General features: G+C 41.9%; 1 protein-coding gene across 1 annotated transcript in view; it reads left to right on the plus strand.

Moving 5' to 3' along the window:
* The window catches only part of LOC126471469 (uncharacterized), a 268925-nt gene extending 253487 nt beyond the window's left edge, over positions 1–15438 (plus strand). Inside the window, exon 14 of the mRNA XM_050099666.1 lies at positions 14530–15438. Coding sequence (XP_049955623.1) covers positions 14530–15166 — 637 coding nt within the window. The 3' untranslated portion in view covers positions 15167–15438. The remainder of the gene's footprint in view (positions 1–14529) is intronic.
* The last annotated feature ends 1424 nt before the right edge of the window (positions 15439–16862 follow it).

Consider the following 16862-nt stretch of genomic DNA (forward strand, 5'->3'; position numbering starts at 1 on the left):
TTCTGGTGGAATAACGAGACAAACCAACTCCTCTTGCGGCTTATTTCAGAACGGGAATAAAATCGCAGAATTAACTGATACCACTACAAAAGAGAATATCGACTTGATAAACATGTTTTTGAGCCCCTGGTGAAAGCCGACTTTTTAGGATTAAATATCTTTCTTTTCTTTCTTCTTTTAGGAAGTGGGAGAAGTTAGTTTAATAAGAAAGAGAGGTAGCCCGTCTGTTCAGTCGAATTATTAATCTAATTTGATGTTATTGCTTTACGATGAACTACAAATAAAACAATTTCAACGAAGCTCACTTTTATGTCTCCTTACTCACCGTTCCTTGCTTGCTAGCGGTCTACGTTTGCTCGATAGCGACATATTGAGAAACTGGATCACAACCTAAATTTGTGAGTTCTGAAAGAATCTGCTGTAGCCTTATCCGTCGTTCACGTTTAGTGCTCTGAGATTGGAGCGCGCCTCCGTCTCCTTACAGATGCATCCCTCCATTGTTCGCGCTCAACTTCCCTAACATGATTCTGCTTGTAGCTACCACTACTGTCGGTGTACCACGTTTGAGTAAAGGTTCTGCTTGTATATCGTCTTGCTACTTCCTACAGAGCGAGTATTATCACTTAAAAGCGGTTGATAATGTTATTTTCTCCGCTCGTTACTCATTTATTCGAGTTTCGTATTAATTGCTGACATTATGGTCTCTTAACGTTTCGGCTTGCCATTTTTTTCTAATGCAGTATAATTTTCATTTCCCCATTCCAGTTCTGTTCTTGGACTACTTCACCGATCTTCACTTCTTTTTTGCTCTTAATTAAAGCACTTTCTATTCGCTTAGTTGATTTGTTATTCCACATGTTAATGCACTGCTGGTTACGAAGTGAAAAGAAGTAAAAATTCATCAAGTTAGAGTTAAATAGATCACCAGTTAGTAAAAGATTAAGGCTTTGAGACCAGTATAGAAAAAGCACAGACGGGTTATGGATATCAAGTCTTCCTGTTCCATCAGTTCAACGCAAGAAACTTTCATCTTCTCTCTCGCCTCATAACATGACAAGCATAGCATTAAAGCCTACACACAAGTATCTTAGTCACCCTCATTATATGGATGCATTCGAGACACCATTTCACAAGGACTGGTGCCATTGTGCTCGAAGAAGCAAGGAAGGAAGGAAGGACGGAAGACAAACTTAACATCTCGCAGACATCGAGGTCATTACCAACGAATCACTTGCTCAAATGAGCAAGAATTAGTAATGAAATCGCCTGTGACCTCTTTGGAGGAGGCATTTGGACTTTCGCTTGAAGTAAAGTACGGGAAAGACGTAAAACCTAAATCCGTGTCCTATGCGGTTATCGCTACACTGCCTCGCTGAGTGATGAACAAAGGCTGAAGACAGCCGAACAGCTTTACGGTACCCAGCCAGCAATGCCACGCCATTTCTACACTTACTGATAGCAACATCATAAAGAGAATGGGGAGTGGCGAGATATCCGTATTTTATTGGCATGTTTTGATGTTAACAGTGCTGAGAATCCGACTGCCTGCAGGTACATCTACATTTACAGATACGAGTATACCCTGCGAACCATAGTGAAGTGCATGGCAGAGGCTACATTCCACTGTACCGGTTACTGGGCTTTTTCCCGTTTCATTCGCGTATGGAGTGCGGGAAAAATGATCATTTAAATGCTTCTGTGCGTGCTGTAATTCACCTAATCGTGTCCTGACGAGCAATGTGTACGGGGGTTGTAGAATGTTTACAGAGTCATTATTTAAAGTTGGATCTTGAAACTCTGACAGTGGACTCTCTCGGGATAGTTTCCGCCTATCTTCAAGAGTCTGCCGGTTCAGTTGTTTCAGCACCTCAGTAACACTCTCCCAAGGGTCAAACAATCCTCTGACCGTTCGCCGACGCAGACAGGGTCTCTTCTTCAGACAGTTACCATACAGGGAACAGTGTGCATACGCTACGGCCAGGAAAGCTTCCCTTGGTGGGGCACATATACGGTGTTGATATTAACGAAAACTGGCTTTTATTATTATGGTATACACTGCGCAATAGCGTAAATAAAGTGCCTATTTTATCTGAGGATTAGCTGGTTTCATATGCGGTTTTATGAAGTAGTGCATAAATTTTAATACCGTGCCGTCATTAAATTCTTGGTTATGGTTATTTATCGCCATTGGAAATTTATCCATACTTGGTGAATGTTTATGAGGAGTCCCCTGCCTGACTAAATTCAGACGTGACCACCCTTCTCTTGAATGTGATTGACATGAATGATGTCCCAAACCATGGCGAAAATGGGTGAGACCGTTTTGAACGACCGGCAGTACAGGGCGAGTGAAACAACTGACGCCATAGACATTCCAATAGAAACAGTACAGTACATTTCACACGAAAAATTATCTGTAAGAAAGTGTGTAAGACCTGGAACGAATTTATTGAATACTGACCAAGAACACCGAGAGAGGTGGCGCAGTGCTTAGCACATTGGCATCTCATTCGGGAGGACGATTCAAACCGTCATTTGGCCATCAGATTTAGGTTTTCTGTCATTTCCCTAAATCGCTCCAGATAATGTGTGTGAAATCTTATGGGACTTAACTGATAAGGTCATCAGTCCCTAATCTTACACACTACTTAACCTAAATTATCCTAAAGACAAACACACACCCATGCCCGAGGGAGGACTCGAACCTCCGCCGGGACTAGCCGTACAGTCCATGACTGCAGTGCCCCAGACCGCTCGGCTAATCCCGCGCCGCTCCAGATAAATGCCGGCATGGTTCCTTTGAAAGGGAATGGCCGATTTCCTTCCCCATCATTTACAAAATCCGAGCTTGGCCGTCGTTCCTATGACCTCGATGTCGATTGGACGTTAAACCCAATCTTCCTTCCTACCTGACCAAAAACGAATGTGAAAAAACTTTTCTCATTTATATTTTGACCCTTTATAAAGAATGAAACTGATTCTGTGCGCCGATTTACTGCTGTGGATAAGAACCAGAAACAAAAAAGCAATGGATACAAGCCGATATCCCCTCACCAAAGAGGAGCCATAAAAATTACGGGCAGTATTTTCTGACTTCCAAAAGCAGTTCCTTATTGATTAACTTGGAAAGAGTAAAACAATAAATGGCGAGTAATACGTAAGTCTTCGGCATTAACTGTGCGGTAAAGATAAAAGACGCCTGAACTGCAAAAGGAAGAAATCATACTTCGTCAGGACTCCTAGAAAGGTGCTTTGGCGCTCACTTTATCACCCTCTGACTTCCTTTGCTTCCTACACGCAAAGAGAGTGGTGACTGGAAAACAGATTTTGTATCCAACGAAGGGGTTATGACAGCCTTAGATACAGGTTTATTGCTAACTTTACAAAATCATGTTTTCTGAGATGGAATCTATTCACTCGCTAAAATTTTGTGGAAGTCATTAATCAAAAGGAAAACTACGTAGAAAAATTAGCGCATTTTTTGACACAGTCCATCATTGCCTAGCACAGAAATTGTCTGTCTCTTAACCATCATTCTTGAAGACGCTGTCCTGGAAAGATGAGGACCCCGCAACATTTATCAGCAAGCGATTGAATTATAACGACATAGTGAAGATCTAATTTAATAATTGAGAATAAAGCTCTGTGAATCGTTAAAATGTGGCCTTAATAACGATGCAACGTTTAAAGGGCCCTCGCCGGCCGCTGTGACCGAGCGGTTCTAAGCGCTTCAGTCCGGAACCGCGCTGCCGCTACGATCGCAGGTTCGAATCCTGCCTCGGGCATGGATGTGTGTGATGTCCTTAGGTTAGTTAAGTTTAAGTAGTTCTGAGTCTTGGGGACTGATGACCTCAGATGTTAAGTCCCATAGTGCTCAGAGCCATTTGAACCATTTAAAGTGCCCTCTGTCCCAGGAGTGCGTTGTCATTCTCAATAATTTAGAAGTCAACTATGAAACACCTAATTGTCAGTAAATGTTAGAAATACACTGAACGTCTGGCAAAACAAAATACCAATTAAAATGAAATACGTAGAAAAGATTGGTACATTTTGCAAGGAATTAAGAGGTAACTTAGTCTAAGCCGTCTATGCAGTATAAAAGAAAATTTACAAGTTATGTACTTTAGGAGACTTCTTTTCCAAACAAGAACATCTTATACACACGCAGGCGAAATGTATTCGTGTACTGGTACAGGAATGTACCTACAGTTATTTCTCATTATTTCAGTTATTTTCATGTGCGAAGAAATTGCTCTGAGCACTATGGGACTTAACATCTGAGGTCATCAGTCCCCTAGAACTTAGAACTACTTAAACCTAACTAACATAAGGACATCACACACATCCACGCCCGAGGCAGGATTCGAACCTGCGACCGTAGCAGTCCCGCGGTTCCGGACTGCAGCGCCTAGAATCGCACGGCCACCGCGGCCGGCTCATGTGCAAAGAAAGCAGCTCATTTTGCTTGCAGTGACTTGTAACTTTTCGCACAAAAAAGAACACACTTCACACGACCGACACACTTATACCACTGGGAAAGGTTATTGTGAAGTACTATTCGTACCGGTAATACATAATTACGAAAGTAACGAATATGAAGTTGACAGGCTCTCATTGTCAAAGAAAGAAACTGAAAAAAAATATTTTCCAAAATTGGAATGAATGTACCAACTGAAGATGTGAGTAGCTGCTTCAATTCGTGAGCAAGAATGGCTACTTCAGTAACAACGATACTCCATGTTTGCACTCTTTTTGCTGTTTCAGAAGAGCGTTATGGTATTACAGAAACGTTCCGTAGGTAATGGTATGTATCTGTACGATGATGGTACCACCTCTCAAGTGAAATCGTGAGAATGTAAGCTAATCGCAGTTATACCTCTCTGTAAACACAAGATGGATGGATGACTGACAGGTGGCTCGCCGCTGTCAGACTCTATATGACGACGAAAGTCGATAGACGTTCCCTACGATCGAAACTGGGCATATATACGTCATAATAACGTCACGGAGGGAAATCTAGCGTTTCCCGTTACATGGCCGGGAGTGTCACCATTTATATTTCACTGCCATGACTTACGTCATGGTGGAGGGTCATGACAACTTGGTAGTAGTTGTACAGTATCTACTGCTCTCCAAGAGCTCCACATCGACCAGTCTGCTGTTTTAAACCGTGACCAACATTTTGTCCTGTAACATTATTTGTCATTTTTGAGTTTATAAAATACTTCAGGCAATAATGATGTCATTTCTTTCGACTGCCTGATAGCATGTTATGTTAGTTTGTCCTTTTAGGTTCATGCTAAAACACAGTATCAAAATAAAGGTCAGATTCACACTGAAATGAAATGTCGTGTGGCGAGGGCCTCCCGTCGGGTAGATCAGTCGCCTGGTGCAAGTCTTTTGAGCTGGCGCCACTTCGGCGATGGGGATGAGATGATGATGAGGACAACACAACACCCAGTCCCTGAGAGGAGAAAGTCTACGACCCAGCCGGGAATCTGATATGGGCCCCTTAGCACGGCGTTCCGTCGTGCTTCACCACTCATCTATGGGGCGGACAGAATCACACTTAAATACTATTAATATTCGCTGGAGATATCTTTATATTCTGGGAACAGAACAATAGTTTCAATGGTTGCACATGCGAATTTGAGAGTGTACTCATTCTCGCATTTTACATACAGTAATCGCGTCTTGAGGATGATATGCCCAGTCGCTCCAGCTGGATCTTCCATGGGAGTTAAATTTAATTTGTTTTACGATTAAGGCTACTTGACAATACAGCGCGATATTGTACGCGCAGTAATCTTCGCTTCTATTTTTACAAACTATAACTTGAAAGGCTTCCCGAGTATTCTAGATTTTTAATGTTATTTTAGTGAGCAATCATTGGTTGCTGTAGTTTATAATAATAACTAAAATTTAATTGTAACGTAGAGTGCATCTACCTTCTAATTAGTCCGCCTGCTTAGCTGAGTGGTGACGCGTTTGCCTACCATACAGTGGGTCTGGGTTCGATTCCCGGCTAGCTTGGAGATTTCCTCCGCTCGTGGACTGCGTGTTGTGTTGTCCTCATCATCGCCGACGCGCAATTCGCCCAATGTGGGGACAGCTGAAAGAAGACTTGCAGCCCGGCGGCAGGGCTGGGGCCTCCCGACCAACAGTGCCACACAATCGTTTCGTTTTTTACCTTCTAATTTTCTCGTGTTAATGGTAACTGAAGCGATATACTAGCTGCTGCTCTCCTGTTGCATTAATAGCAGCTGAATTAGAGCTTCCTCGCCAGCAGCGATTAGCGCGATCCTTGTCTCTGATGAAGCAGGAGATTCGTTGCTGCAAGACACCGAAGACATTGGTCACCCATGGGCACTCAGCAGCCTTAAACGTGTCACACAGGGACCGAGCACGCCAGTTATATTAACTGAAATAGAGCTAAAGTCCGCCAGAAAAGTAACCTCGTGTCCGCGGTGCAGGATTTGGTGGTTCATTGTTTTGCTGAACGACGAGGTCTTCTTCAGCTGTGGATGTTTGGACCATCAGGTCCTGAAGCTGCCTGTGAGGGGCGACGCAAAACGCACCAGTGGTCTCATTCTACCCCACTTTTAAAAACTTCACACTCAGTGATATCCTCACAATCTCGAACTTCACCGTACTGGTGAGCAGAATCCTTAGAGCCGTATGTTTTCAACGCTCTCCTACCCTTCGATGAAATGTATTGCCAATTATCGCAACTTACCAGGCCAAACGACTTTCTTCCATGCGCCGGGTAACTAGTTTCACTGTTCTGAAAGCCATGTTAATGTCTATACGCTCTGTGATGGGTACGTAGTTCAGACACTGATGTGTGATGAGGGTTTCTGCATCCGATAGCGCGGTAGGGTTCGAGGTGATAAGCTGTGTATAACTATGGTGAAAAGACTTTCTCCAGCGTGACAGTCATGTTTAATCGAATGGAACCTCGTTCTTCAGAACATCAGTAAATATCAGCCTCTTTCCTTCTTTCATTTTTGCATTATTCGCAATGTTTTTCATTTGTTCTAAAATTCGATCTGTCTCATGTACACACAATTCATGCGAAAGAAAATTCTTTTATTTAGACAACTCAAAAATATCATGTGATGTACTCAGAAAATTTGGAACACTCACCTTATATTCTCAGACATTTATTGCATTAGTTGCTGTTTCTTCCACTGTAGGTTAAGTCCTAAACAAGAACGTGCTACTTTTGTTGCGTCAATAAATACGACCGAAAAATTGAGTTTCCGTTGATAATGTGAATCGTAAATCATTACTAATTCTGTGTCCAGCATAATAATGAAACTGAAAAATCTTGAAATCAAAGTATGGGTGACAGTTCTTCCAATGTACTTACGCCCTGCAGTGAACAAAATTTGTTTACTTTTTTTCCGATTGCACTATGAAGCAGCTTACTTTGTAGCGTGATAGTTGTGTAATTTATTTTCGGCTCACTGCTGCAACAATATCGTCTGCAGAGAATACAAAGTAATTAATCTGCCTTTCTCTGGAACTGCTAACAAAAAGAAAGTTACTAATTTGACCAAGGACAAACTTCAAGGGATATAAGTTGTACCTGCCATTGTGTTACAGTGATGTCACTGATCCTCACCGATCCCCGGTGGGTGTCAGCTTCAAAATTACCACGGTGAGCAGGTGATATGGTTAAGAGCAGGATACAGGGGCTGCTGGAGTGGAAGGCTGAGCAACAAATTGAGGATAGAATATAAAATTTAATTTATTACGCAAGAAAATTCATGTGAGGTACTGGTAACAACATATTGACACATAACTTGTTCAATTTCAATGTACATCAGCTGATTTAACATGAATCATCGACAAGTTATCTAATATCAAACAATCTGCAAATATGAGATTTAAACCTTTCCCAAATTTTTAAGTCTTGTAAAATGTTATTACGAAACACAGAAAATTACCAAACTGGTCACTGTATTTAAGCCTTATATAACTTAATGGGCACAATGGCTTACAGGAAATAATGACGTCAAGCGGTTTTCAAAACAGTTTAACACTCAACAGTAGTGAGTAAGAGAAAAGGACAAAAAACAAACACACACGGCACTTACAAATAGCCTTGAATTATTCCTAACTGTGGTTAAGATTGAATTAATTTTAATCGAACAGGTAAACAGTGGTGCCACAGTAAACTTGTATCTTATTTGATTAGCGTGGCAATTTGGGCGACCCTTAACTGACGTAAGTTCAGTAACAAACTGAAATGCAATTTAAAGACACTCAAGTAAGGGCATTGTGAAACACTTCGTCAACAATTTAAGCAAACACGCCCACTTAGGCACTCCAGTTCATACGTAAATCAACCAGGGCACAAGTCAGTATGTCGACACGCGACGTGAGAACACACTGCTCTGCAGCCCAAGTCAGACTACGACAGAAAGAATTCTCGCTGCAAATCCACCGGATTAAGATGCACCAAACTAACAGCTCACTTTTAACAATATTAATCCAAATGCCGCTAATAAGGTAATGGCCAGAATAGCACCAGCCCGCAGCCACATCATGAGGAAGGTTGAACTCGTGAACAGAACGAACGACAGCGAGTCACTGCACCACCTCCAGTTCCGCTGCTGGGCCGGCCGCACTCACACCACTTGCTGACGCGACTTCCGCCATCTTCCGGCGTCTCTCCGTCTAGGCCCGCTCGTCTCTCATACGGCACAGCAGGAGTACTCGACACATCCTAAAATCCTTCCAATAAAGCCGTAGAATTCACTACTTCGATGTTTTCTCCTTTTTTACGCCATTATATCTGATATCGTTGGAACTCATGAGATACAATGGATAAGGAAAAACCAGAGTTTTAGATTAGCACGTATTAGGTGCACACCATTAAACGTTACATGATGTTTGATAATCACAACCCGCAAAAGTGCACTGAATAGTTCTCTAAATAATCGTGAGCCGCTAATTACTTGCCTGACACCTTGTACGTCCCATATTGATTGCTGCAATTGTTTCACTCTGTGCAATTGCCGCTTCTCTCAGTCGTTAAGCGAAGGCCGTCGACCACTGCGTTGTCCGTGCTAACAAGTAATGCCTGAAATTTTGTATTCTCGGTACACTCTTGACACTATGGAACTCGGAATATTGAATTCCCTAACAATTTGCGAAATGAAATGCCCCAGGCGTCTAAATCCAAGTCAAACTACGCGCTCACAGTATGCTAATTCTCGTCGTGCGGCTATAATCGCGACGGAAACGTTTTCACACATGAATCACCTGCTTACAAGTGACAGCTCCTTGCTCGCTGTCCGCAGCTCGTGGTCGTGCGGTAGCGTTCTCGCTTCCCACGCCCAGGTTCCCGGGTTCGATTCCCGGCAGGGTCAGGGATTTTCTCTGCCTCGTGATGACTGGGTGTTGTGTGCTGTCCTTAGGTTAGTTAGGTTTAAGTAGTTCTAAGTTCTAGGGGACTGATGACTATAGATGTTAAGTCCCATAGTGCTCAGAGCCATTTGAACCATTTGAATCCTTGCTCGCTCGCTGAAAAACACTGGCTACTTAAGCTAGGTGTGTAGGCAGCGTAAGCAGCTTAGATGCTGTTCCTGCTTGGACCTAATTGGTTGACTGTGGGGCCTAGCAGTTCAAGTTGGCCTAAGTGAGCGTCTCTGGCTTTAGAGACGCTCTGTGTGACGTCATCGGTACTGCGGGAGAAACTATTCCCGCAGCAGGTCGGGAAGTGACTGCTCCACTATACTACACTACACGTTTCCTTAGTTTATGTTGACTGAACAAATGCTCGGGAGTAACTACGCAGTCCGGACGGCACAGCGCAGCACTTCGTTTTAGATTGTGTTCGTATTACAAATGCGATTGAATCTTAAATGAATAGAAGTGAATAATACCTTACATCCATCACCGATCGAATAACGCTTTTCTCTGGAAACTTTCAATGGTTCAAATGGCTCTGAGCACTATGGGACTCAACTGCTGAGGTCATTAGTCCTCTAAAACTTAGAACTAGTTAAACCTAACTAACCTAAGGACATCACAAACATCCATGCCCGAGGCAGGATTCGAACCTGCGACCGTAGCGGTCTTGGGAAACTTTCATTTTGACTATTTCACACGAGTGGTTTAAATTCTATTTCGGCTTGAAGAGTTCCCAGAATTCTCAAAGAACATCTCGTGACTGAATGTAGTTCCCTTACAATGGTGATCCTCCATACAGTACTTCGTTGTTCGTGATAAGCACCAGTATTGGGTTATTACGGACGTTCCAGTGTCTTGACCACCTATCGCTTAAGATGTCATTTTTAGGTAAGATACGAAAGACATAGTCGATAAGACACCAAGAGAGATTCAAAAAGAGGAAATTGCCGGCGTTGTTGAAGCTGCAGTGAATATTGTTGAAACTCATGGCCATTTTGAGCATGTTAAACACCCATGTTCCACTTGAACAGTTTCAGCAACACCACTAGAACGGAGTGAGTTCCATCATAAGACAGTCTTAATATTATCTCACATCTTTAATACGCATTCCATAACCATGCAACTGCGATCCGGTATCTGTGAAAAAGTCGGCACGTGAAAAGTATATGTTTTAGTACTTCTATCCACACTGAAAATTTATAAATGAATCTTTTTCACAACCTGTCCAAATTAATTTCTAACATCCACCCAGTAGCTTCTGTTTCTTTTTTTTTTTAATAAGAAAAGGCTGAAGATACCGGTAAGATAATGCAAGAAAGGTCGAAGTTGTTATTTACTTTACTATCCGTAGACACTGTAAATCTATGAATGTTGTCATTTTGTGTACAATATAATTACAATTACATGTATTGGCACATTTATATATATTTACAAGTACGCTACATGTAAATAGACATCCTAATACTTAAACCATTTACATAGGTGGTCCCATCAGTTTCATACAGTTTTATTAAGATAATCGTTTTAAGCTAAGGTACTGCCAAATTGTTTGGCTTTGCTAAAACTTTAAGGAAATATCTCCAAGCGAAGATCTGTTTGAAAGCGCAGCAATCTGAAACCACCCTTGAATGATCAAACAGTTTCTCAAATTTTACTGATTACCATATAATTGACTGTATATAGTGCTGTTTGACGTGTTTGCCAAACACATATCGTGTCTGAAATTCTTTCCAGAAATTTTGATTGATGGAAAATTTGACGTTGTTTTGTATCGATTTTTCACCGCACAACTTTAGTGAAAAATGGTTTTATTGCAATTTGTTTCACTGTATCGTGGGTTTCCACAACTATGGAAACTACGATCAAGCATAAAAAAGAAATAGCACTGACAGCTCCTAAAATGGTGGCAATATCGCTCCTTTCCCAGTTATCTATTAAACGGAAAGAGGTAAGAAAGTAAATTAATATTATACCCATAACATATACGCTGGAGTTCAGTGGAATAAAAAAATCGAATTTGTCCTGTTCTTCCGATGTGGGTTGTATTTTCCCACGTTGTGGTATCTTAATTAACTAGCATTAGAGGACCAAGTAGAAGAGAATAAACTTTCGCATACATGTGTCTTCTTTGTCAATCTGAGGGCGAAGTAACACTAAGTAAATTATTAAAAGTTTCACTGTCCATCCGCAGAAAGTTGATGTAAACATCAGGTTCACCGGACATTTCCTTTGACAGGTTTTCATGTCTGTATTTGTCTCCCATTGTAAACCATTCCCTGGACAGGCGTCTTGTTTTCGTTTTCTTCGTTAAATGCAGTGCCAGAGTCAATGTTAGAAATGCTTTATCTACGTTTGTAGTCAGTCCTACTAGTGTCAAAATACAGCATTCATGAAAAGTGTCTGTTTCAACAGTAAGGTTAAACTGAAAAACTTCGTTAGCACGTGTAAGGGCTTGTTTCACAGATCCGTGGCTAGAAGAGACAGAATTTGACAAAGAAGTTTGCTCTTTTACGAGAGCCTTAACAATTTGTTAAAAGTTTCACTTTCCATTCGAAGAAAGTTAATATCATGTAGCTGATTTCCACGGGTAAATCCCTCTCCCATCTGAAGCCATTCCCGTACAAGCGTCCTGTTTTCTTTTTCTTCTTTAAACACAGTACCAGAAATTCTTTGTCTGCATTTGTACAGTTCTCACTACCGCCAAAACACACACGAACATGAACAGCATCTGCTTCAAAGTGAAGTTGAGCTGACAAGCTTCGTTTATATGTGTACGGGATTGTTTGGCAAATCTGAGGCTAGACGACGGTCAATTTGACAAACAAGTCTGCTCTTTTTGCGGGGTCGTTCAACGTTGGACAGTGTCTGAAAAGACCACACCATTAATCACATTATATGCCTAGAAACCTAACAAAATTTAACTGTCTCGTATCGCCATGAGCCTGTGCACTCACTAACGTATCTTAACATTGTCTGCAATAACCTACTGTAGCTCCCCAGTTCAGCATAGCGTCTTCAGGATGATTTTATGTAAGTCCTGAAATACTCTCCGTAACACATGGAATTTTTGTTTCACTTTTAGCAGGCACCGAGATCCCTATATGAGTAGCTACCAATTTACTATCCAAAAGTTCTACAGGCATCCAATCGTCGATTCAAAGAGTTTCTTTCTACCAATTATATTTACCAAGGTTCCCTGAGTACCAGTTGTATAGTCCTCGTTCATTTATTAATAGCGTAACGTGCCATACGGCCTACTCCAGTGACGACTCGAACAGTCCTTTGCACTTCTGGAGTCTCGTCACTTTTTCAAACTTGACCTGGATTATATACGGAGAACCAATGCTTAACACTCATGCTACAATGTAATTCTCACGCATATAAAATATACCTTTCCCTAGATCTTCAAATGTGCTTCATCGCGCTTAATTTAGCATTTGCCTGGTCGTCCCTTTTATATCACCTCGAAATGTCACTGTGTTTTTTTGCGCCACAGATACAGTGAGCTATCACTGATCATGTACTGAAACGAAAATGGTAATTTTAACCTGCTTCTTCGCGTTAAGTTAAATGTTTTTAAAACTGGGGTGAGCTACCGTCTGTTTCGCAAGTCACTGATTCACTCCACTCATTCATAACGATTTACCTGTGGGCTACATTTCTCCAAACGACAGAAAAATATATAAACAATGTTTGAGCCAAGGTTCTTACTTGCCCCCGATTATATGCAAATGAATATAGCCAAAATATGAACTACCAGTGTTAGCATTATATTACCTTTTGGAACCATACTAGTTTTGTTAAATTATGAAACTATGTGGCTTGCTCCGCCTTCTGTCCCAGCTGTAATCAGTAGCGTAATTTTTTTGAAGAATGTATAGATTCGACATTCTGAATACCGGTAGCTTAATCCTGATGGAAAGAAGATTGTTATGCTTCATATGGTTCGATACTCCTGATAGTTGCTTGCCAAGATAAGACGTAAATGTATATCTGCCAGGTTCCAGATGGGCAAAGATACGCTTACCGTAATATTATTGTAAGACATAGTTGACCGGTTCCAGGAAGTCAACTTTTAAAATACTGTCATTTCCACAAAGTGAGACAGATTTACCTTCTGTATTATTAGATAAACCTAGTATAAATATTTGAGTTTTGTGTTGTATTAGAAAGGAAAATTAGTAAAAGTCTACTTCTAAGATGCTGTCAGTTTCGAGAAATGTGACAGATTCAATTCCTGTACCATTAGATAATCACAACAGAAGGAATTGAGTTTTGGGTTGTATCACAAAAGTAGTGATTCTCCAACAGAAAGAGATTCCTACTCAATGGTCTGAAGATGATCACAGTAGAGGTCGAAACCGGTCACCTTGATAAATAAATCGTGATCGAGACTGTTTTTAATAGTAAATATTTGTATCACAAAAGATAACTAATGGAAGTATCTTCAAGATCATTTTGACGTATTCTAAAAAGGAGTTATACTGTCAAACTTTCCTCAGGCATTCGTGACACTTTGTTAATCTCCCTTCCAGAGTTCGTACTTTCGTGCAAGGTAAGATCATATCCAGTAAACAGGTGCTGACAATTGAGTAGCCGCAGTTTCAGATTCCACAAATCCAAAGCATTACGAGCCATTCACGTTTCACAAACTGGCAGGGGATCCTGCCACCAAACTAGAACTAATTTCTTCTTTCAGACGTATTCCCATTTTTCTTTCACGATGTGGGACACTTTATCTTCGGCGTAGCTGTTACGTACGTGGGACTAAGGCTCGAGCTGAATAATGTAGCATCACGTTTGGGTGGAGGTTGTCAAACTTGGTAAAGGAATGTAGCGTGCTCCTGCGAAAAAACACGAGGGAGTCGAGGAGCTTCGTGTCTCCTTCTAACCGAGGCATCAAAAATTACGGTATTACTCAATAGGTTTATAATTTGCCTCAGGGCTACGTCATACAGTCTGGTGGCTCGGAACTGTATGCACCCAACCTCCCTTGCCGAACAGGATTTGAACTGGTTGCACCCCGGTCTAGCACCACCGTGCTGGCGGGGCTGAGTGGAGCAGCCTGCGGCACGAGTAGTGAATGGAAACTGGGCGTTTGCACAGGTACAGCCTGCGGCGGTCGAGCGACGGGCTGGATGTGCGCCGCCGCCACGACAGCCGCAAACACCGCAAGCCGCGCTCGTGGCACCCTTCGCCCTACGGCAGTGACGACGATGACGACCAGCTGACGCGCGAAGAGAAGAAGGCCAAGATCAAAGCGGAGATAGCACGCCGCCGGCAGCAAATTGAAGAGAACGCGCGCCTCCACGAAGAACTGTTGCGCTTGGCACGCCTCCGCGAAAGTGCCGAGCTGGGGTTCACGCCGCACTCGGGGCCGGAGGCCGGCCGCGGCGGCTACGGAACTTCGAGTGTGCTCAAGTCCATAGACGAACTGCTGCTGTCCGGCCGTGGGCTGCATTTCGACTACCGAGCACACTCTCCCCGGCGCACGGAAGAGGACCGCTCCATGGATCGGATAGCGTCCACCTTCCGCACTGACGACTACACGTCCGGCGTGTACGAGCGCCTGTCCGACTTCTCGCCGTTGACGGACTTCACCCCGCATGCAATGCCTCTCCTCCCGGACATGCCCACTCGGTCACGTAAGCTGCTGGAGGACTTAGGCAGTTCTCCCATCACCGAGTCCGTGCTCGCGCTGCCACAGAAAGGCAAGTATGGCTCCAGACTCTACGCCAAATAATTTTCGTTCGCATTTTTCTTCTGATAAACGTGTACTTCGTTTCAATTATTCTCGATACTCCAAAGAATCTCTCCTACGGTAACTTTCCAGTATTTTCCATTCCGCTTTCCTATCTCTCGTACACTGTCGTCATCGAGGCGACCGAGTTTACTGAAGGCGTGAAACGTCGAGCACTTAGTAGCTAATGAAATAACGTATCCTAAGTACAGCTTACAAAAGTACTCTAGCTAAATTACAAATTCTTCCTCAATGATTGCCTTCTTCTGAATGCGGTGTCCATTTGCGAGAAACCTTTCCGTGATACCTAGCCGATTTCGTGTGTGCCTTAATGGTAATTCGGCTGGCAATGTGTTATATATATATATATATATATATATATATATATGAATGTGTTAGAGTAATGTTTTTTTTTTCGAAGTTCGGAACGCTTGTAAATGTAATGTCACCTCATACCCACATTCTTTCCCGCATGCTTCACTGCTTATCACTCAACACTGTTCTCGTGACAGTGGTACTGCAAATTTGGAACTCGTATAAAGACTTTAGAAAGTTACCTTTCTTATTTGGTATTTATTTCTGGCTCCGGTGTGGTCGTCCGACCCGTTGCATCCCGTCACGTGTTTACCGATGTCCGATGTCGACTTCGATATAAGAGTGAGGAGTCCCGTTTTCGGTGGTGAACATTTACCCACTGTTATCTGTAATTAGCCACCCTATTATGAGATGCACCCGTAACAGTCGTGAGGCAAATAAAGGAAAATGTAGTGTCACATATATAAATAATTGTGAAGTTACCACTTGCAGAAGCAAATGAACCACTTGAAACACTGTTTCCGTGATCGAAATAGTCAGACAGGCTTAGTGTTAATGTCTAAAAGTGGTAAACTGTCATATGTGTAACATACTTACATACACTGTTTAGTATTTCCTTCCAAACACATTCAAAACACGAGTCGTTTGTATGTACGGCTTAAAGCCGGAACACTTTTTAAGTGACGAAAGTGTTTCTCCAAATTTGTTGGTTGTATTAAGAAATATATACGCAACTGGGATAGCTATAATACAGTGACCCAAAATGTTATCCTATATGTGTAAGTATTGCAACGTGCTTCTGCTGCATGCTAATTAAACGTGTCTGTCTCAATAATCTGTATCTCTAAGAGGAACATTCATTTATATTCGTACATATATCTCATAAATAGACTTATCGACGCTCAAATTTCAGTCACACACTGAAATAATTATAAAAAATATTAAAGTAGGAAAATTCATTACTTCCCTCGATATTATTGTTGCATATACGCATGAATGTGTGTTTCACTCTTGTGCCCACTTCTTTTAGTGAAATATGTAACAATTGTGAGAAGCTGTGCTGAGGAATGAGATGCAACTTGTTTATTTGTTTCTGTGCATCATTTTAGCAACTCAGTATTTCTTATTTCTCAAATATGTTTTAGTTGTAGACATGTTACTGAATTGTTGATAAGCAGTTGGAGCATGTTAAATACATCAGTACATTAGATAAATTTTATTAAAGTATTAAAGTAAACCAAAACCAAAAGAACAATCTAAAATATTACTAACATGTAACCTTGCCAAAGCTATGCATGTACTGGTTGCCAAAAGTATGAATGAAATGCAGAATGTTAGGGTTTTCAAATGCTTTAGTGTTCTATGTGGTTCTCTGTGGAAGGCA

The sequence above is a fragment of the Schistocerca serialis genome, chromosome 3 (assembly GCF_023864345.2).
Source record: "Schistocerca serialis cubense isolate TAMUIC-IGC-003099 chromosome 3, iqSchSeri2.2, whole genome shotgun sequence".
In the NCBI taxonomy this organism is placed as follows: domain Eukaryota; kingdom Metazoa; phylum Arthropoda; class Insecta; order Orthoptera; family Acrididae; genus Schistocerca; species Schistocerca serialis.